This window comes from Loxodonta africana, chromosome 7, assembly GCF_030014295.1.
Source record: "Loxodonta africana isolate mLoxAfr1 chromosome 7, mLoxAfr1.hap2, whole genome shotgun sequence".
NCBI classification, from domain to species: Eukaryota; Metazoa; Chordata; class Mammalia; order Proboscidea; family Elephantidae; genus Loxodonta; species Loxodonta africana.
This window is the reverse complement of record NC_087348.1, coordinates 19,113,170-19,133,288: the sequence shown is the minus strand read 5'-3', so window position 1 is coordinate 19,133,288 and position 20,119 is coordinate 19,113,170. Positions and strand designations below refer to the sequence as shown.

Below are 20,119 nucleotides of genomic sequence, written 5' to 3'. Positions count from 1 at the left end.
CCTCGTAAGGTGGCTCAGATGCAAATGCTCAGTCAGATCTAGTAAGTGGCAGAGCCTGGCTTTGAACCCCAGCTGGCACCAATGCCCATATAATAAGGCAACAGGGCACCCTCTGGCTGGACAAAGAAGGAGACAGCGATGTGGGACTCTGGGCTGGTCAGGCCACTCCCAAAATGTGACCTCCTGGTGGAAGCCTCCAGCTGTGGGGACACTGACCAGTTGGAGTTTGTTCAGGAGGCTCCCAGGCAGATAAAGGAGCTGGGATGTGGGGGTGGAGGACAGAGGGCTTGGGAGGCCCTGGCAAGTGGCCTCAGTCAATGGGCTGACCCAGCTGACATCGTGGTTCTGCCACTACTCCCTGTGTGCCTTCGAGCAAGTGACCCTGACTCAAGTGCCTCCTCAGGGCTGTTTGGGCAAAGAGTAAGTGAACAAAGTGTGCATGGTGTACTTGGCATGTAGGGGGCGCTCAAGAAATGGTAGTTGTTATCCCAGTTCTTGTGGGAGGAGGTTTATGAGGCACCAGCCCCCATGGGACAGATGTCAGTTCAATGTAACCAAAAGCATTCTAACAAGAACAATGGCTGCCTTGTGCAGGAAGGTCCCTGGGTGACACAAAAGTATGCTGCAACATTAACCTAAAGGTTGGCAGTCCAAACCCACCCAGTAGTGCCATGGAAGAAAGGCCTGGCGATCTGCTTCCATTAAGATTACAGCCAAGAAAACCCCATGGAGCAGTTCTACTCTGCCACATATGGGGTTGCCACCTGTTGGAATCAACTCAATGTCAATGGGTTTGCCCTCATGCAAGAGTGGGCACCCCCCTCCCCACTGCGGTGTTGGAGCTAAGTGGGGAGGAGCCCCCTTCCAGTGGTACTAGAGAGGGGATCCCTATTTTGGGCAGGACTGGACTGGACCGGTGGTTCTTGAATACAGGTCCTGGGATCAGGACTAGGTCACTTCACAAGTCACTTGGAAGCTCATTACCGACTCCTGGGCCTGGGTGAAGAGAGGCCAATTCAGTGGGCTAGGAAATCTCTCTTTTTAACACCCTGCTGAGGGGTCCTGTTGGGTAGCCAACTCAGGACCCCACAGGGGAGAGGCTTCCGAGGCTCCTTCTGACTGCCATGTGATGAGGGAGGGAGTCTGCCACAAACTAGCCCCTGACACACCCACTGCACCCCACAAGGTAGCTCCAGCTTCCCACACCCACGCCATACTCCATTCTCACCCAGAAGGGGTCTCCTTCCAAGGGTCCCACCATGGCCATGAAGAGTGGCTGCTGGAGCAGGGCGAACACGGCACTGATGAGGGACTGCAGGCCCGTCAGCGTCCCAAAGTGGTTGGAAGGGAACCTGTCAAGAAGGAGGGCCCAAGCATCAGAGGTGAGTGGCCCTCTCCAGCCCCAGCACCCCAAAGCCCTGTACCCCTCTTGACCCTCCCCCAGATACTTCTCTGCATGCACTCTCTGGTTGCTTAGGTCTCAGCTGCCCAACACCAGGTCCCTTGGCCTTGAGGGTGTACACTGTGACTTCGGGGCCACCGAGCTGAGTTTTAACATCGACTTTTTGTGTGATAATAGCAAGTTAAGGAGTCCTGGTGGCACGGTTAGTGCTCAGCTGCTAACCGACAGGTTGGCAGTTCGAACCCACCAGCCTCTCCGTGGGAGAAAGATGTGGCAGTCTGCTTCTGTAAAGATTCCAGCCTTGGAAACCCTATAGGGCAGTTCTGCCCATCCTCTAGGGTTGCTATCACGTCGCCATCGACTCGACGCCATGCAGCACCACCGCCAATCTCTCTGAGCCCCACTTCCTCCTCTAAAAACAGGGATAGCACTAACCTCATGGGTTATTCGTTTGCTCTTTTTTTTGGTGGAAATATATACAACAAAACTTTCACCGATTCAACGATGTCTACAGGTATAATCGATGACATCAGTTACATTCTTCATGGCATGCGACCATTCTCACTATACTTTTCCAAGTTCATTTACTCTTTGGACAGATATTTGTTGAACTCCTGGAGCCCTGGCGGTACAGTGGTTAGGCATTCAGCTGCTAACTAAAAGGTCAGCAGTTCGAACCCACCAGCTACTCCTTGGAAACCCTATGGGGCAAGTTCTACCCTGTCCTATAGGGTCGCTATGAGTCGGAATCGACTCAAAGGTAGGCAATGGGTTCTGGTTTTGCTGAGCTCCTACTATGTGTGTGCCAGGCCCCTGTTCAGGATGGCCAGGACAGGCCTCACCAAGAAGAGGACGGTTAGGTAAAGACCTGAACAGAGGAGAGCATGAGCCTCGTGGGTATCTGGAGGAAGTTTCTAGAAAGGAGAACAGCAAGTGCAAAGGTCCTGACTGGGGAAGAGGTTTGGGGTTTCTGAGCAGCAACGTGGCCAGCATGGCTGGAGCAGAGTAAGGAGTGTTATAGTTGAACTGTGTCCCCCAAAACTGTGTGTTATAAATCGTACACCTCTATACCTGCGGCTAGGATCCCATTTGGAAATAGAACTTCATTAAGCTAATAAGACAATATCTCTGTAGAGTGTGTTTTAAACCAATCACCTCTGAATTTATAAAGAGAAGATCAGGCACCCAAAGGAAGCACAAACAGAGAGGAAGATACACGCCACAGGAAGATCACCAAGGAACCGAGGAACAGAAGCTGAAAAGAGACAAGGACCTTCCCCCAGAATGAGACACAAAGACAGCCTTCCCTTAGAGCCCGTGCCCTGAACTTAGACTTTGAGCCTCCTTAACTATGAGAAAATAAATTTGTTTGTTAAAGCCACCCACTTGTGGTATTTCTGTTACAGAAGCATTAGAAACTAAGACAAGGAGAGAGGAAGGAAGGGGGCAGAGAGGTACCAGGGCTGTGGTACCTTGTAGGGCCTTTTAGGCCCTAGCAAAGCCTTTGGCTTTTCTCCGAGTAAGACGGGAAGGCATAGAGTGTTCTGAGCAGAGGAGTGACACGAAGAGTTACGCCTTAACAGGTGACTCCAGCGTGTGTGTTAAAAACAGACTGGAGGAGGACCAGGGCAGAGCATGGAAGGCCAGGGCAGAGCACCATTACAAGGCTGTGCAACAACCCAGGCTTGGGGTGCTGGGGCCTTGGACCAGGACAGCAGCAGGGGGGTGATGAGAAGGGGTCAGATTTGGGGGATTTGGGCATTTGGAATGTGGAGCCACAGGATTGCCAATGGGCTAGGTGGGCGCCTGAAGAAACGAAGCTGCCCTCTGCTGCGAAGGCTCCAGTGAGGCTTAGATAAGTGACTTGCACGGCGCCTGCCTGGAATGAACACTGGGTAACTGTTATGATTTTACCGTCACCACCGTGATGTCCTACTGCTCCATCACACACAGGAAGAGCCCCTCAGCAGGGCCCAGCAGTGGAAGAGAAAGAGAGCTGGGGCTGTTTGGCCTGAAGTAGGGAAGCTATAAGGCATGAGATATAATTCTTACCATGTTACTCCTCTGCTCAGAGGCTTCCTGTTCCACTCAGATAAAAGCCAAAGGCTTTACTATGGCCTAAGAGGTCTCACAAGGGGGTAGCGGTAGTTCAGTGGTAGAATTCTCGCCTCCCATTCGAGAGACCAGGGTTCAATTTCTGGTCAGTCACCTCATGCGTAGCCTCCACCCGTCTGTCCGTGGAGGCTTGTGAGTTGCTATGATGCTGAACAGATTTCAGTCTCCAGACCAAGAAAGACTAGGAAGCAAGGCCTGGCGATCTATTTCCCCCAAAAATCTGCCAGTGACCCTGTGGATCACAATAGTCCGAACCTATTATACATGAGGTTGCCATGAGTCAGGGGTTGACCCAACGGCTGCTAACAACAAAGGCCCTGCAAAAGATCTGGCCCTGGTACCTCTCTGCCCACTTTCTTCCACTCCCCCTCGATCACTCTGCTCCAGTCACAAAGTTGTAAGTTATAAGGCAAAAAGGATTGATGTTCACAAATTTCTACAGAGCTGGAGGCGGGGGGAGAGAGGCTACCGTTTGGGCCATTCCGGAGAGTAGACACAGGACCAAAGTGTCATCTAACCAAGTGTTATGGATTGAATTGTGTCCCACAAAAACAATGTGTTATAAATCCTAACCCCTCTTGGGGGCTGGATGAACCCCTGAAACTACTACCCTGAAATAATCTTTATAACTTAACCCAAAAATATCCCCAGAAGTCTTTTGAAAACCAAACAATAAAAACAAAACAAAAAAAACAATAAAAAAATAGTTTAGCTTAATTAGTAAAAAATGTCTGCCTTGAGCATTAGGCTCTTTGAAGAACTATCTATAAGGGATCAAGGTGACCACAGCAACTCAAGAGATTAGACAGGAACCTTAGCGGGGCTGCGAGTTTATGTAAATGAAGGAGGAACAACTCAGAAAAGGAGGGTAAGAATGGCTGCACAACTTGAAGAATGTAACCAATGTCACTGAATTGTACATGTAGAAAGTGTTGAACTGGTCTGTGTTTTGCTGTGTACACATATTCTCAACCACAACAACAGAAAGTTAAAAAAAAAATCATAATCCCTCTGGATGTAATCCCATTTGCCAATAGGGTTGTCTTTGTTATGTTAATGAGGTCGTATCAATGTAGGGTGTGTCTTAACCTAACCGCTTTTGAGATATAAAAAGAGCAGATTAGGCCAGAAGCAAGCAGACCAAATGGAAAGAATGAGGCCAGGGAACATCCAGAAGAATTTAGACAAGGATTTCTCCCCAGAAACGACAGGGAGAGCTCCTGGCTAGAGCTGGTGCCCTGAATTTGGAATTGAAGTCTCCTAGCTCGGCTGCTAACCAGAAGGTTGGCAGTTCGAATCCACCAGGTGCTCCTTGGAAACCCTCTGGGGCAGTTCTACTCTGTCTTATAGGGTCGCTATGAGTTGGAATTGAATTGAAGGCAGTGGGTTTGGCTTTTTTTAAACTCTGAGAGAGCCCTAGTGGCACAGTGGTTAAACGCTTGACTGCTTAACCCAGCAGTCTGCTTCCATAAAGATTACAGCCTTGGAAACCCTATGGCGCAGTTCTACTCCATTCTATAGGTCACTATGAGTAGGAATCGACTTGACAGCAACAGGTTTGATTTTTAAACTGTGAGAAAATAAATTTCTGTCATTAAAGCCACGCACTTGTGGTTTTTCTGTTATAGCAGCACTGAGAAACTAAGACACCAAGTATTTCAGGTTCCTCTCAGAAGGAGGAAACCCCGGTGGCGTAGTGGTTAAGAGCTATAGCTGCTAACCAAAAGGTCAGGAACAGGTTTGGTATTTTGTTTTTCTCAGAGGGAACTCTGGCAGTGAGTCATCCCATAGTGGGATAGGCCACCTTGGAGGAAGTGAGCTCCCCATTGCTAGAGGAGCTCAGAGAGGGACAGCCCCCCACCAGCTCTGAGACATCAGTATAGGCACCAAGGATGGGAGCCAGGGAGGCTGGAGAGAGGGTGCCTCCATGGGGGTGGAGGGGATTAAGGGGTGTCCAAGGCCCTTTCGCCCCTGCTCTGGGCTTCTCTGGCTGGGGGGAAAGGCTCGGAGAAGCATGCCCAAGCTGACTCACACGGCAGCGTAGAGGCCTCCACAGGCGGAGTGGAAGAAACCCCGAACAACGGTATGTAGGACGAAGGTCAAAAACTGAAACCAAGCAGAGGGTGAGTGAAGGGGTTACTAGAGGGAGTACAGGTAGGAGGAAGGAGAAGTGGGGCGAACAGGGGAATGGGGCTGTCCACATACTTCTACCCCCTCGCCAACCCAACTTCCCAGAAACACTTTCTAGAGAACTCAAAAAACAGGCAGACACAGAGGACAAGAACCTTGAGTCCTGAAAGGCAGGCATTGGTGGGCCATCCCTATGGGGAGCCCTGGGGCAAAGAGAAGGAACCCTGGTGGTGCGGTGGTTAAGCACTTGGCTACGAACCAAAAGGTCGGAGGTTTGAAACCACCAGCAGCTCCATAGGAGAAAGATACGGCAGTCTGCTTCTGTAAAGATTACAGCCTTGGAAACCCTATGGGGTGGTTCTACTCTGTCCTATAGGGTTGCTATGAGTTGGAACCAACTCTATGGAGGCAGAGAAGGGGAAGGAGGGAGAGGGAGGTAGGTACCTGGAGATGTAAGTTGCTAATGAGGCAGGTGATGCCGAAACCCACGAGCAGAAAGTTGGTCAGGGTGAAGGCGTTGATGGCATTGGTGAGCTTCTGGATCTTGCGGTAGCGCCGTTTGGGGGCTGTGGTGGTGATCCCATCCCTGAGGAGGAAAGCAATCACAGGCTGCTGACTCTACCTCCCTGGCAGCCTGGCCCCTCCCCCTGCTGACGTGCCTTTGCCCTGAAGGCTGAGGAGGCAGCAGCAAAGGTAGAAAATCATTTCTCTAGCTCAGCATTTCTCTACACATATTTCCCCCAACCAACTACACCAGCATTACCTGAGGAGCTTTCTTAAAAATGCAGGTTCCCAGGCTCTGCCCCAGACTTCAGAATCTCAGGGGTGGAGGCCAGGAATCTGCATTTTGACAAGTATTCCAAGTGTTTCGCGTGCACACTGAAGTGTGAGAGCCGAGGAAGGGGAGAAAGGGGGGCTCTCACCCTGTCTCTCATCAGAAGCCTCAGGAAGGTGTCTCTGCCCACCATCCCGCCTTATAAGAGCACAGGTTGTTCCAGGAGGCCCTTCTGTCTGGCATGATCAAGACACACGGAGGCCGGCCCAGTGGAGGGGTCAGTAGGCTGGGGTGAGGGCAAGCTGCCCATCTGTCCTGCCCAGAAGGGCCCTAATGGACACTGGCCATCAGGAGCAGAGGGCAGAGGAGGAAGCCTGGGTGCCAGGGCTGAGGCACTGTTGACAGGAAAGGAAGCCACTAGATTGTTCCATAGGTGCCTTCTCTCCTAGCCTCCCTCTTCCTTCCTCTCAGGAGAAATAGGAAGTATTTGGATTAACACAAAAGAGCAAAAGTAGCCAGATCTGGTTTCAAGCCTCAACTGTGGTAACCAGCCACCACAATGGCTCTCGATGGTCTCTGCTTCCCGGTATTCACACCCTTGTGTGGTTCCCCCCGACGCCCTGTGCCAGGGTGGGTCTCTGTGACCAATAGAATATGGCTGTAGAGATGGTATATCACTTCTGAGATTAGGTTATAAAAGACACTGTGGCTTCCATCTTGGGTGCCCTCTCTCTCTCTCTCTCTAATTTGTCTCTCGCTCTGGAGGAAGCCAGCTGTCACACTGTAAGCAACCCTACAGAAATGCCCTTGTGGAAAGGAGCTGAACTTCCTGCCAATAGCCACGTGAGTGCCCTTAGAAGCTAGTTCTCCCTCAGTCAAGACTTCAGATAACTGCAGCCCTAAATGCCGGTCCGAATGAAACCTTATGAGAGACCCTGAACCAGAACCACCAGCTCAATCAGTCATTCCCAGATTCCTGCCTGACCCTCAGAAACTGTGTGACGGAACAGATGTTTGTTCTTTTAAGATGCCAGGTCTTGGAGCAATTTGTTATAAGCGGTAGCTGTCTTATGCACCAACTCTCTCTCTTCCCAGCCCTAAGAAGACCCTAGACTATTATCTTTATAACATGGCCTCTGGAGCTTGGATATGTTACTTATTAACCTTTCTATGTCTCAGCTTCCCCATCTGTGAAATGGGGCTAATGGTGTCCCTACCTCAGAAAGCTGCTGTAGGGATTAAACGAGACAATGCAAGGTGCCTAGTGCATAGTCAGCACTCAAAGTTAGCTATTCTTACTATCAAGAAAATCAAACTGTGTGCCCTCTTAGCCTCAGTTTCCTCATCTGTAAATGAGCTCTCCCAGGGCTCTTGGGAGAATGAAATGAGATGCTGGATGTAAAAAAAAAACAACCCATTGCTGTCAAGTCGATTCCAACTCATAGTGACCCTATAGGACAGAGTAGAACTGCCCCATAGGGTTCCCAAGGAGTGGCTGGTAGATTTGAGCTGCTGACCTTTTGGTTAGCAGCCATAGCTCTTAACCACTACACCACCAGGGTTTCCGCTGGATGTGAAAGCACATAGAAAATGAAACCCCATTGGCCTTCTTGCTGTCACCATCCCTGTCCAGGTCACCTGGCGTCTCCAAGGGCAATGCCCTCGGTGGGGTCGTCCACGCAGTCCTTGATCCGCCAGTCCATGATGTAGCCGATGAGGGGACAGGTGAGAAGGCACAATAGCTGCATGGCCCCAAAGATGGAGGAGTAGAACCCAACTGGGCAGGACGGGAAGGAAAGCGGGGTCAGGAGCTGGCCCGACAGATGCTAGCAGCCCAGTGGGCGGTGCCACCCACTTCCAGCGGAGGAGAGGGAGTTCCAAAAGAGCCTTCTTCTGACCCCAGATTCCTAGCTCCCCAAAATGCCAAGGGTGACAAGAGAGGATCCAGGCCCAGAGGATCCCTGTTCCCTGTGGAGTGGGTAAGGGCCCAGCCTTCATGCCTACCTGTCTCTGCTGCCCTTTGTCTCAGGCCATTCATTTCTGCGGGGGGGAGGGAAGCCAAGGTGAGAGGAGCTCAAGGCAGGGTGGCTCCCCTGTGCCCCCCAGCCCCCAATGGGCTCAGCAGCACCTCACCATGCTTCTGGCCACCAGTCACAAAGTACTCCAGCATCTTGTTCATGGCAGCCATGTAGAAGATGATCCTCAGCTGGGTCATGCCCATGGTGAGGAGGCTCCACAGGAAGATGGGGGAGCAGAGGCTCCTGCGGAACGGGATGGACCCTGGGGAGACAGCAGGGGGCACCCCTGAGCCCCAGGCCTTCCATTTCCCCTGCTTCTCCCAGCCCACACAGGTCTAATGGAGGCTCTGGCACCAACTCCATGACTTTGGAGAGGGATGTCTCCTCTCAGGGCTGGTTTCTTCCTTTGTAAATGAGGGGTTCAGACTCATTGGCCTCCAAGTTCTTGCCCAGCTCTACGACTGTCTCAGCAGAACACTCTCAGGTGACCTATGCTTTGTTGGTGCTAGCTGCCACTGAGTTGGCCCCTGACTCGTGGTGACACTATGCACAACAGAGCAGTCCTGCACCACCCCCGTGATTGGTTGAGGATTAGACCATAGCGATCCCTAGGGTTCCACTGACTGATTTTTGGAAGTAGGTTGCCAGGCCTTTCTTGCTGGTCTTAGTCTGGACATCATAGCAACACAGAAGCCTCCACTGACAGCATGAAGTAAACCCAGGTCTCCTTCTCACTACTGTTCAATAAGTTCTATGTGCTACATGGAGTCCCTGGGTGGTTCAAACAGTTATACAGTTGGCTGCTAGCTCAAGGCTGGCAGTTTGAGTCCACCCAGAGGTGCCTTGGAAGATAGGCCTGGCGACCTATTTTCAAAAAAATCAGCCATTGAAAACTCTTTGGACCACAGTTCTACTCTGACTCACATGTAGTCACCATGAATTGCAATCAACTCAATAGCAACTGGTCTGGTTTGGTATTTTTATGTATGGCACACTTGGTGTGTATTATCCCATTTGGCCAAACCTTGCAACCACCCTGTTTTACCCCACTTTACAGATGAGGAAACTGCAGCTCTGAGGGGTTAAATGATGGCTGGCGCGGCAGGTGGGCCCGACTTGGGCTCCTGCCTTTAGCCATTCTGCCAGGTGGGTCAGCAATGGAGATAACCCCCTCATGACTGTGCACCACTTTACAGTTCACACAGAGCTCCCCCATCTGGGACTTCATTCGACCCTCACAACTAACTTCCCTCTGAGCTTCTCAGTGTCAGGTTATTCATGTCGGTTAAGAGATGAAAGATTGAACGGTGAGAGCAAGGGTAAGCAATCGACCCAAGTCACATGGTCTGAAAGTGAGGAACCGAGGTTCAGACCCCCACCTTTGGACTTCATGACCTGTGCTCCTTCAGGGTCTCAGGCACCTTGGGAACTGACCCAAAGCAGAAGGTTCCCAACCACCCTGCTGGCTCCTTGGGAAGGAGAGTGCAGTTCCTCTTGTGCCCAGCAGGGGGTGCCAGCCAGCCACTCTCCAGGCTGCATCTGCGTAAGAAGCTCAGCGGTTGCTGGAGTCTCTGAGGGAACTGAAACCAAGTGCTTCCCAGGCCTGCCCCCATTCTAAGAATCCAGCAGTGTACCCTTGAATCTGAATTTCCCAGAGTTCTCTGAGCTATGATTTCCCCATCTACAAACAGGGAGCATAAGTAGCCCTGCTGGCACAATGGTTAAGGGCTCGGCTGCTAGTCAAAAATTTTGAGATTTGAACCTATGCAGGGGCTCCATGGAAGAAAGACCTGGCGATCTGCTCCCATAAAGATTACAGCTTAGAAAACCCTATGGGGAAGTTCTGCTCTGTCACATGGGGTCACTTGTGAAATCGACTTGACAGCACTTAACAAACGGGGAGCGCACCACCACCTCCATCCTGGGGATCCTGTGAGCACTGAAGAGGGCAAGAGGGAGCACTCCCATACCGGTGCTCCTTTGGCGGAAGGACTGACCCACCCCACCCCCCAAGGCAGGCACTTCTGCCGGGCACTCACTCTCAGAAGGGGTCTCTGAGGTGTGACGGACACCCTGGGATGCGATGAAGACGTCGTTCCCGTCCTCCAGGCTGTGGGCCTTCTGGCTTAGCCGCTGGCCCACCGTGGTCATGTAGGCGTAGAAGCGCTCACCTGTCACCTTGTGGTCCAGGGCCAGCCCCCTGAGCTTCATCTTCCTGCCAGCAGCCAGACCAGAGCATGTGGGAACCAGCCACACAGGGCCTACCCTCCCAAAATGCCTCGAGGAGGCCATCCCAGGGGCTCTGAGACTCCCTTGACGCAGCACAGCCACATCCAGTGCAGGCCCTGTGTGGGCCGCTCAGAGGCTTAGCACAGGTGCCCAATAAGTGAAGGGCAAGTTGGTCACTTTCACTTTGGTCATTCCCAGGAAGGAAGACAGCCTAGTTCCAGCCTTAAAGACTCACCCCCTTACAACGGCATGACCTTAGGAAAGTCCCTTTGCTCCCTGTCCCTTTGTTTTCTTCACCTGCAAAATGGAGTTCGTAACAGAATTCACACCACAGGGCTGCCTGAGAATGATAGGGAGCAAAGCACAGTGCCTGGCATACAGCAGGCACTCAATAAATGTCAGCTATTTGACCAGCACCCCAATGTGCTTGGCTATCGCCCTTCTGGATCTACATGGTATCTACACTGTTGCTGGATTCCTCCTACTCTGACCCCCTCCTCTGAAACCCCATAAAGATAACAACAATCACAATAGTCACTAGGTTTTGAGCACCTACTGTGTGTCAGGTCTATTCCTTAAAAACGCCCACAGGTGGACACAGATGAAAAAGCGGAGCTTAGAGCTCAGGAGATTTGCCAAGCAGAGAACCCAATCCAGGGCTCTCTGACTCCAAACTGATCCTGTCCATCACACCACAGATCTCCACCCCCCCCCACTACAGCAGGGAGAGCCTCTCCTCACCACAGCACCCCCACACTCACATGTAATTGACCTCCTCAGGGGCTGGGAAGGCTTCGCTGGGCCAGTTGAAGGCACAGTTCAGGAAGATGAGGCAGGCCAGGCCAGCCCAGGTGAACATGATGACCACAAAGTCCACGCCGGCATCATAGATCAGCTGTGGGAAGAGGGACGAGCCTGTGGGTGGGCTGCACCCTACCTACGCACATGCTCAAACTCCTCTGGGCTTTGGGGGTGGGGAGGAAGTGCCCTTTAAACTAACAATGAACTGTCCAAGCTCATGGAGTCTGAGGGGGCAGACCATGGCCCAGCTGAAAGGATGCTTTGATTCCATCTGATACCATCTCTTCCACCCCATGGGAGAGCCTGGGCCTCAAAGGCCTTAGTGAAGGTCTCTTCTACCCTACTCCTTTGTCCAGTTTACAGGTAAGGAACCCAAGGCCCAAAGTTAGAGCCACACTAGAAGACCCACCTCCCCTCCTCCTTCTCACCCAAGCCCCTCTAAAGAAGCGTGCATCAGTTCCCACAAAGTACTGAAGTGGCTGGCCCCAAGCTGAGATGTGTCTGAAGTCTCAGTGGTCATCCGTAGACTGGACACATGTTTTGCTATGACTCCATAAACTTCCATGTTTGTTTCCCCATGCAAAAAATATCATTTCGCCTTATCTATAAAAGAGGAAAACTAATGCTCGAGGTGAACCAGGAATAGCCGTGTGTATGCTGCCCCTTTCTGGAGAGTTCAAAGTTTGCCGAGGAAAGGTAAACCCAGTGTGAGAAGCCTTATCTTGCCTTTCACAGGTGCTCCCAGGTGCGGCAAATCCCAGAACAAGCAGGTTCTGTCTTGATTTGGATTTCGTTCAAGTGTACGGAGGGAAGCCTGCTGCACAGAGATGCTTCTTCCTCCTGGCCTCCTCCTCTCCCCCCAACACCCTCTGCCTTCGATGATGTCTGCCCTCCTGTCAGACTCCTGCTTGGAGCTAGTGGCAGCCTGTGCCGGGCACCTCAGGGGCGGCTACAGACTCTTTCCTCCCTGGAGGCGGGGCAGGGCCACACCCTCAAATTTGGAGGTTAAGATCTGGGCCCTCAAACTCCACTCCCTTAGTTGAAAAAAGGGAAGGAGAACTGCCTATGCTCCATGCCTACTGCTACCTGAACAACGCGCCCTGCCCAGGCACACTCTAACTCCTTTGGGGACGCTGAGCAAGCGCACTCTAAGCTAATGAATGAACTGCCTAAGCTCATGGAGAATGAGGGGCAGATCATGGCCCAGCTGAAATGGTGCTTTGATTTCATTTGAAGAGGAAGAAATGGAGACTCCAGCTTGCCCCAAGCTGGCTCTTGGTCCATGAGGCTGATGTGTCCAGGATCTAAGCTGCACAGACCAGCTTTGTGACCTCGGACTCAAGTCACCCAACCCTTCTGGGAGGTGTGGAAGGAGATGTAGCCCTAAAGGTTGGTTCCAGCTAGAGTCAGGGGCCTTGAATGCATATGAAGAGGTTGGACTTCATTCCGTAGGTGAAGCAGGACCACTGAAGGCTTTTCAGTGGGTGTGTGAGCCAGTCCTCTTAGATCATTCTAGAAGCCATGTAAACAACAGACTAAACCAAAAGAACCAAACCAGTTGCCGTCAAGTGAATTCTGATTCATGGCAACCCCACGTGTCAGAGAAGAAACGTGCTCCGTAGGGTTTTCGACAGCTGATTTTTCTGGTAGGTTTCTAGGCCCTTCTTCTGAGGCAACTCTAGGTGGACTGAACGGCCAATCTTTTGGTTAGCAGCAAGTATGTGAACCATTTGCACCTGCCAGGGGTTCCACGACAGACTGGAGAAGGAAAAAATCAGAGGCAGAGACTAGCTCATAAAGAAAGACTGCCCTGACCCAGGAGAGAGGGCAAAGGCCTGAATGGAGAATACAGAAAACAGGCTGCAGAGTCAGGCTCTACCTTGGTGCTTCTCTCCATGATGGTGGAAACCAACCTCTAACGGATAGGAACTGGGTTATCAGACATACTGGCCATCGCTCCCAGCCCCACCCAGCTCTTTTTTTTTTTTTTTTAATTGTGGTAAAAATACAGAAAGGAGCCCTTGTGGTGCGAACAGTTAAACTCTGCTAACTGAAAGATTGGTGGTTTGAACTCATCCAGCTCTGCTGGAGAAAGACCTGGCAATCTGTTCCCATAAACATTTCAGCCTACAAAACCCTAGGGGGCAGTTCTACTATTACATGGGGTTGCTGAGTCAAAAAGCAACTCGACAGCACCCAACAACAGCAAAAATATAGGTAACAAAACATTTGCCAATTCAACAATTTTTACATGTACGATTCAGTGACATTAATTATATTCACCGTGTTCTGCGGCCATCACCACTACCCATTTCCATATTATTCCACCACTATTAACAGAAACCCAGTGCCTCTTAATAAGGACTCCCCTTTTCTTCCTCCCTCCCGTCCCCGGTGACCACTAGTAAGCTGTGGTCGCTATATATTTGTCTATGTCTTATAAGTGGGATCATACAATAATTGTCCTTTATTGACTGACTTATTTCACTCAACATAATGGTTTCCAGGTTTACCCAGGTTGTAGCATGTATCAGGACTTCATTTCTCTTTACGGCTGACTGATCCCACCCAGTCCTGTGTCAAGGCCAAAAGAATCCCCAAGAGGCCCCCCAAGTGGCTCCATACCTTGATAGTGGGGAACGTGATGGCGGAAGAGGCGTAGGAGCCGATCATGAGGGCCATGAATGTGGAGCGCAGGTTCCCAAACATGTTGGGCAGCTGGGGGAGGAAAGCACCACTGATGAGCAGGGGCAGCCCTGGCATCAGCCCAGGGCTCACCTTCCCCAGCCCCACCTGAGAAAGCTTGGGAGCACCTAGCTCAGCATTCCTCATAGTGAACTCTACGAACACTAGAAAAGTCCTCAGGCAAAATCAATGTCGGAGACTGTACTCTGATCCCCTACCTGCAATGACGCCAACGCACTTTAACATCTAAAGGCTTCCGGAAACCAAAAAACCAAACCCGTGGCAGTCGAGTCCGTCGAGTCCATTCCAACTCATAGCGACTCTACAGGACAGAGCAGAACTGTCCCCTAGGGCTTCCAAGGAGTGGCTAGTGGATTTGAACTGCCGACCTTTTGGTTAGCAGCTGAGCTCTTAACCACTGCACCACCAGGGCTCCAAAAGGCTTCCAGAAGTGCCCTCAAAAAGATTCTATTCATTTTAATGCCAGGGTTGCCTTGTTTATTGTTTAAGGACCCCTTTATTGTGTGCCATTTCTTCCTAACCCACAGAGCAGGTGTATAAGAAACACTGATCGAGTACAACCCATTTTACTGATGAGAAAATGAATGCCCAGAGAGGGAAAGAAAGGTACTCAAGGTCACAGAGCATGTTAATGATTTTTTCCCCAGGTTCTAACCATCCCAGCCCCATCTGGGCCCCCAAGCTGTGACCAGGCTAACCCTGTAGCAGGACTGTTGTTAACTGCCATCAGAGTTGATTCTGACTTATAGTAACCCCACGTGTGCAGAGGAGAACTGCTCCATAGAGTTTCCAAGGCTGCGACCCTTTGGAAGCAGATCACCAGGCCTTTCTCCTGAGGCATCTCTGGGTGGGTTTGAACCGCCAACCTTTTGGCTAGTCGTCAGGTGCTTAACCATTTGTGCCCCCCAGGGACTTCTCTGGTGGTGGCCCTTCATCCTCCTGGTGATCCTGAAGGCCGCCACCCACACTTTCTGCTGGCCCAGGACCAGTCATGGGAAGGAGCAGGGAGGTGAGGGTGTGCCTAAGGGAGGCCAGGTCTCCAGGGGAGGTGGCTCTGACGTGCAGACCAGGCTGAGAACTAATTGATCACATGTTCTGCTCAGCTGGCCTGAGCCAGGCCCTCAGGGGAGAAAAAGGCAAAGTCCTGATGCCCTTTGTGAAGCATTCCCTCTGACCTCCCCATCCTTTCTAGGTCACCAGATTCCATGGCTGGGAAGGGCCTCAGATGTCATCAAAAGCCAACCCCTCTCCAGGAGAAAGACCTGGCAACCTGCTCCTGTAAAGATTTCAGCCTAGAAAACCCTATGGGGCAGTTCTGTCACATGAGGTCACTATGAGTTGAAATCAACTTGAAGGCACCCAACATTTTATGACCTGCATAATCCTCAAGTCCTAAGATTGCTATCATTCTTTCGAGATGCTGGGAACCTTCAGTATGGGGCCTTTTAAGAGCTTTACTTGTATCCAAATTTTCTGTCCAACTTTCATTCTTGCCCCAGGCATCTTTTGTCTTTATTAGATTTTTGACTACTTATGGCTAAAGACCCTCAAATAATACAGCTTAAAGATAACCAATGAAATGTTAAATTCTGGAGCTGTTACTGAGATGGGAAAAAACAGTACAGGTAAAAACAGGAACTAACATTTATTCACTGTCTGCTGAGTACTAGGCAACGTATTATAAATCTCACTTTATTTAATCTTCCAGAAATGTAAGGTGGATATTACAGTTTTACCAATGAGGAACAGAAAAGTTAACTACCTAAATCCTTAAAGCTAGTAAATTTTGGGATGGGGGAAAAAAAGCTAACCTCCCTCCACATCTCTAATTCCTACATGTGAGACTGGAGACTTTCCAAGAAATAACTCTGGGAAACCCATTGCTGTCAAGTTGCTTCTGACTCATAGTGACCCTACAGGACAGAGCAGAACTGCCCCATAGGGTTTCCAAGTAGTGCCTGGTGGATTCGAACGGTAGACCTTTTGGTTAGCAGCTGTAGCTCTTAACCACTGCACCAGTAGGGTTTCCTCTGGGAAGGAAAGTGGGCACACACACACAAAAAAGAAACCCTAAACCTGTTGCCATTGATCCCGACTCACGGTGACCCCATGTGTGATAGAGTAGAACTGCTCCACAGGGTTTTCTTGGCAGTAATCTTTATGGAAGTAGATTGCCAGATCTTTCTTCCATGGCGCTGCTAGGTGGGTTCAAACTGCCACCCCTCAGGATAGAAGTCAAGTGCAAACCGTTTGTGCCACCCAAGGACCATGGAAGGTGAGCAAACACAGAGAATTAAGAGTCGCCCCCCTCATCTACAAGTGTCCCTGAGAGGGGGGTGGGGCCAGAGTGGCCCCTCCCGGGCAGGTTTCCCTGGCACCTTGTATGTGCAAGGCAGGCTGCCAAGGATGCCAGGAAAGGGAGCCCGGGCCGGCGACTGTCCCACAGGAGAGGGGTCCGCGGGTGCTGTCTCCACCCAGCACGGGGGCGGGTGGATGCAGAGGCTGGCCCAGTTCACCCCGCGATGATCCGGGTCAGCAGCGCGCGACCCAGGCCAGCACCAACAGCGCAGCTGGCAGGAGCACTGGACGTCCCCAGCGAGGAGGAGCGCAGCAGCTCGGGGCGGGGCCGGCGCGGGGCCCTGCTATTGGCTGGAGATTAGGCGCGGAGAGGGGCGGGGCGGCGGGCGGCAGGGTCGGAGGTCTCGTCTGGCGCAGGAGGGGAGGGATTCTGGCATCCGGCGCCCAGGTGCACCGCGTGGAGCTGGGGAGCGGAGGGGGCGGGGAGGACGGGATCTGCTTCCCCCGAGTTGTGAAATGTCCCCGGCTGGAATTAAAGGCGGCTGCTGGGGTGAGGTGAAATTCAGCCAAAAACATCCAGTTTGGCCGTCAGGCAGCTCTAAGCGGAGCTAAACATTCTGAGGCCAGTCCAGCCAGGAACACACACACACATTTATAAGCCCTTAACCCTTTTACTCACACACTCACAGACATAAACATTTACCCTTACAATAACACACAGACACAACTCACACATATGTAACCGGTCAAGCCACATGAAAAGTGCCGTTTTTATAGGTTAAAGGTGGTCATGTGTCGGCGACTTCACGTGGTTCGTCCCAACGTGCTTAAGGATGGCAAATGCCCACTCGGAGCCCTGGTGGCACAGTGGTTAAGAGCTCGGCTGCTAACCAAAAAGGTCAGCAGTTCGAATCCACCAGCTGCTCCTTCGGAGCCCTATGGGGTAGTTCTGTCCTGTCCTATAGGGTCGCTATGAGTCGGCGGCGTCACACACTCTCCCACAGCGCGGCAAACACGCACACACACACGCACACGCACAGTCTCAAGCTACCCCCTCCCCAGCACTATCACATTACCCCGTTTTATTTTCTTCCCAGCACTCATGACTACTGACATAATTTATTCATTTACTTGTTTACTGGGCGCCTGCTCCCCCCACCGCCAGGTATAGGCTCCAGGGAGGTAAGGACATTTCCCCTCTTTCGTTTGTGCTGTTTGCCCCAGTAGCACACACACTCACCCCACCCCCCCAGCCTTACATCCGCTCTGAGCCTCTGCCTGCATAGTCTCACACCTGTGCAATTTGGGCTCCTCCCCCACTCACCTCCCCCCCCCACTACTGGGTGGCTGCCAGGCCTGGTGGTCATACTCACAGTGAGCGAAGTGAACGTTAGGCAGATGCCACCAAAGCCATTCAGGGACAGCGCCAGGAATATCAATGGAGACAGAACTGGGAAGAGGGAGAGGCGTGGATAAGGGCATTCGGGGAGCTGGGGGAGGCCAAGGGCAGGAGCTAGGGTAAATAAACGCCCACCTTCATCCCACCCATTCTTTTCTCGTGGGGGCAGGAGAGGCCAGACATCTCACCTTCGGTGTCCCGAGAGGCCAAGGCCATAAGGATGCAGGATGCCACAAAGCAGGCGCTGTGGGGACAAAAGGACAGCAGAGGGGTTGACCTAGGAATAGTCTGAGTCCCCTTTCCTGGCAGCACCCTCCCCTGCCCTCCAGCGCCCATAGTCCAGCCAGCTCACCTCCCTATCAGCCGCATTGGCCGGGGGCCAAATCGATCCATGAGGATCCCCAGTGGCAGGGTGGTGGCACTGAGCACAAAGGAACCAATCGTGAACCCCAGGTTGAGCATCTCGTCCTGCAGGTCACAGCTTGGCCACAAGGGCTGCTTGTCCAGGGTGATGTTGGTGGTGTTCTCAGCTGAGGAAGGGGAAGAGGGCACTTAGCACATGAGCAGGTGTAGCTGGGCACAGGGGAGAGCGGCCAGGTCGGGGTCCTGTGTTCAAATTCCATGCCTACGATTTACTGCCAAGTAGGTGACTTTGGGGGTGGCCTGGAGTCATGCCTGCTCTAGTGAGAGGGTGCTCCATAAATTACGGTCTGACCCTACGAGAGTCACACGTTCAACCTGAATTCTCAACTAGCTCAAACATGATAATAGTCACCTGCATGGCACAAACGGTTACCGCGATCTGCTGTTTGGTTGGAGGTTCAAGTCCACCCAAAGGCACCTTGGAAGAAAAATCTGGCCATCTACTTCCAAAAAATCAGCCACTGAAGACTCTGTGGAGCACAGCTGTACTCTGACACACATGCGGTCGCCATGAGTCAGAATCAACTTGACAGCAACTAGTTTTGGTTTAATATTCACTCCATGTCCAAGTTTAAGGGGTTGTGGACCCCCACCAGGAAGCACCTCCAAATCTGGGCACAAAGTCAGTGAGTGGTGCTCTAAAGGATGTAACAAGAATTCACTTAAAACTTAGAGAAAGCTTCCCCAATAAACAACATGCTGATAATTGTTGCTCTTAGGTGCTGTCAAGTCAGTTCCGATTCACAGCAATCCTATGTACAACAGAACGAAACACTGCCCGGTCCTATGCCATCCTCACGATTGTTAAGCTTGAGCCCATTGTTGCAGCCACTGTGTCAATCCATTCTCATTGAGGGTCTTCCTCTTTTTCACTAATCCTCTACCTTTTTTTTTTTCTACCTTACCAAGCATGTCCTTCTCCAGGGACTGATCCCTCCTGATAACATGTCCAAAGTACGTGATATGAAGTCTCACCATCCTTGCTTCTAAGAAGCATTCTGCTTGTACTTCTTCCAAGGCAGATCTGTTTGTTCTTTTGGCAGTCCATGGGATATTCAATATTCTTCGCCAAATCCACAATTCAAAGGCATCAATCCTTCTGTGGTCTTCCTTGTTCGTCCAGCTTTTACATGCATATGAGGTGATTGAAAATACCATGGCTTGGGTCAGGTCACCTTAGTCTTCAAGGTGACATCATTGCTTTTCAACACTTTAAAGAAGTCCTTTGCAGCAGATTTACCCAATGCAATGTATCTGTTGATTTCTTGACTGCTGCTTTCATGGGCGTTGATTGTGGGTCCAAGTAAAATGAAATCCTTTACAACTTCAGTCTTTTCTCCATTTATCATGATGTTGCTTATTGGTCCAGTTGTGAGGGTTTCTGTTTTCTTTTTGTTGAGATGCAATCCATACTGAAGATTGTAGTCTTTGATCTTCATCAGTAAGTGCTTCAAGTCCTCTTCACTTTCAGCAAGCAAGGCTGTGTCATCTGCATAATGCAGGTTGTTAATGAGCCTTCATCCAATCCTGATGCCCTGTTCTTCTTCATATAGTCCAGTGTTTCGAATTATTTGCTCAGCATACAGATCGAATATGTATCGTGAAAGGATACAACCCTGACACACACCCTTCCTGACTTTAAACCACACAGTATCGCCTTGTTCTGTTCAAATGACTGCCTCTTGATCTATGTACAGGTTCCTCATGAGCACAATTAACTGTTCTGGAATTCCCATTCTTCACAATGTTATCCATAATTTGTTATGATCCACACAGTCAAATGCCTTAGCATAGTCAGTAAAACACAGGTAAACATCTTTCTG

The 20,119-nt window shown here is 51.1% G+C and overlaps 1 protein-coding gene across 1 annotated transcript in view; it reads right to left on the bottom strand.

Annotated features, from left to right (window-relative positions):
• The window catches only part of SLC43A1 (solute carrier family 43 member 1), a 35,990-nt gene that overhangs the window by 3,216 nt on the left and 12,655 nt on the right, over window positions 1–20,119 (bottom strand). Inside the window, exons 3-14 of the mRNA XM_010600894.3 lie at window positions 18,226–18,403; window positions 18,062–18,117; window positions 17,848–17,924; window positions 14,096–14,188; window positions 11,431–11,564; window positions 10,480–10,655; window positions 8,556–8,702; window positions 8,427–8,462; window positions 8,061–8,199; window positions 6,092–6,233; window positions 5,550–5,623; window positions 1,229–1,352 (exon numbers count right to left, since the gene is read on the bottom strand). Of these exons, the coding sequence (XP_010599196.1) occupies window positions 1,229–1,352; window positions 5,550–5,623; window positions 6,092–6,233; window positions 8,061–8,199; window positions 8,427–8,462; window positions 8,556–8,702; window positions 10,480–10,655; window positions 11,431–11,564; window positions 14,096–14,188; window positions 17,848–17,924; window positions 18,062–18,117; window positions 18,226–18,403 (1,376 nt within the window). The remainder of the gene's footprint in view (window positions 1–1,228; window positions 1,353–5,549; window positions 5,624–6,091; window positions 6,234–8,060; window positions 8,200–8,426; window positions 8,463–8,555; window positions 8,703–10,479; window positions 10,656–11,430; window positions 11,565–14,095; window positions 14,189–17,847; window positions 17,925–18,061; window positions 18,118–18,225; window positions 18,404–20,119) is intronic.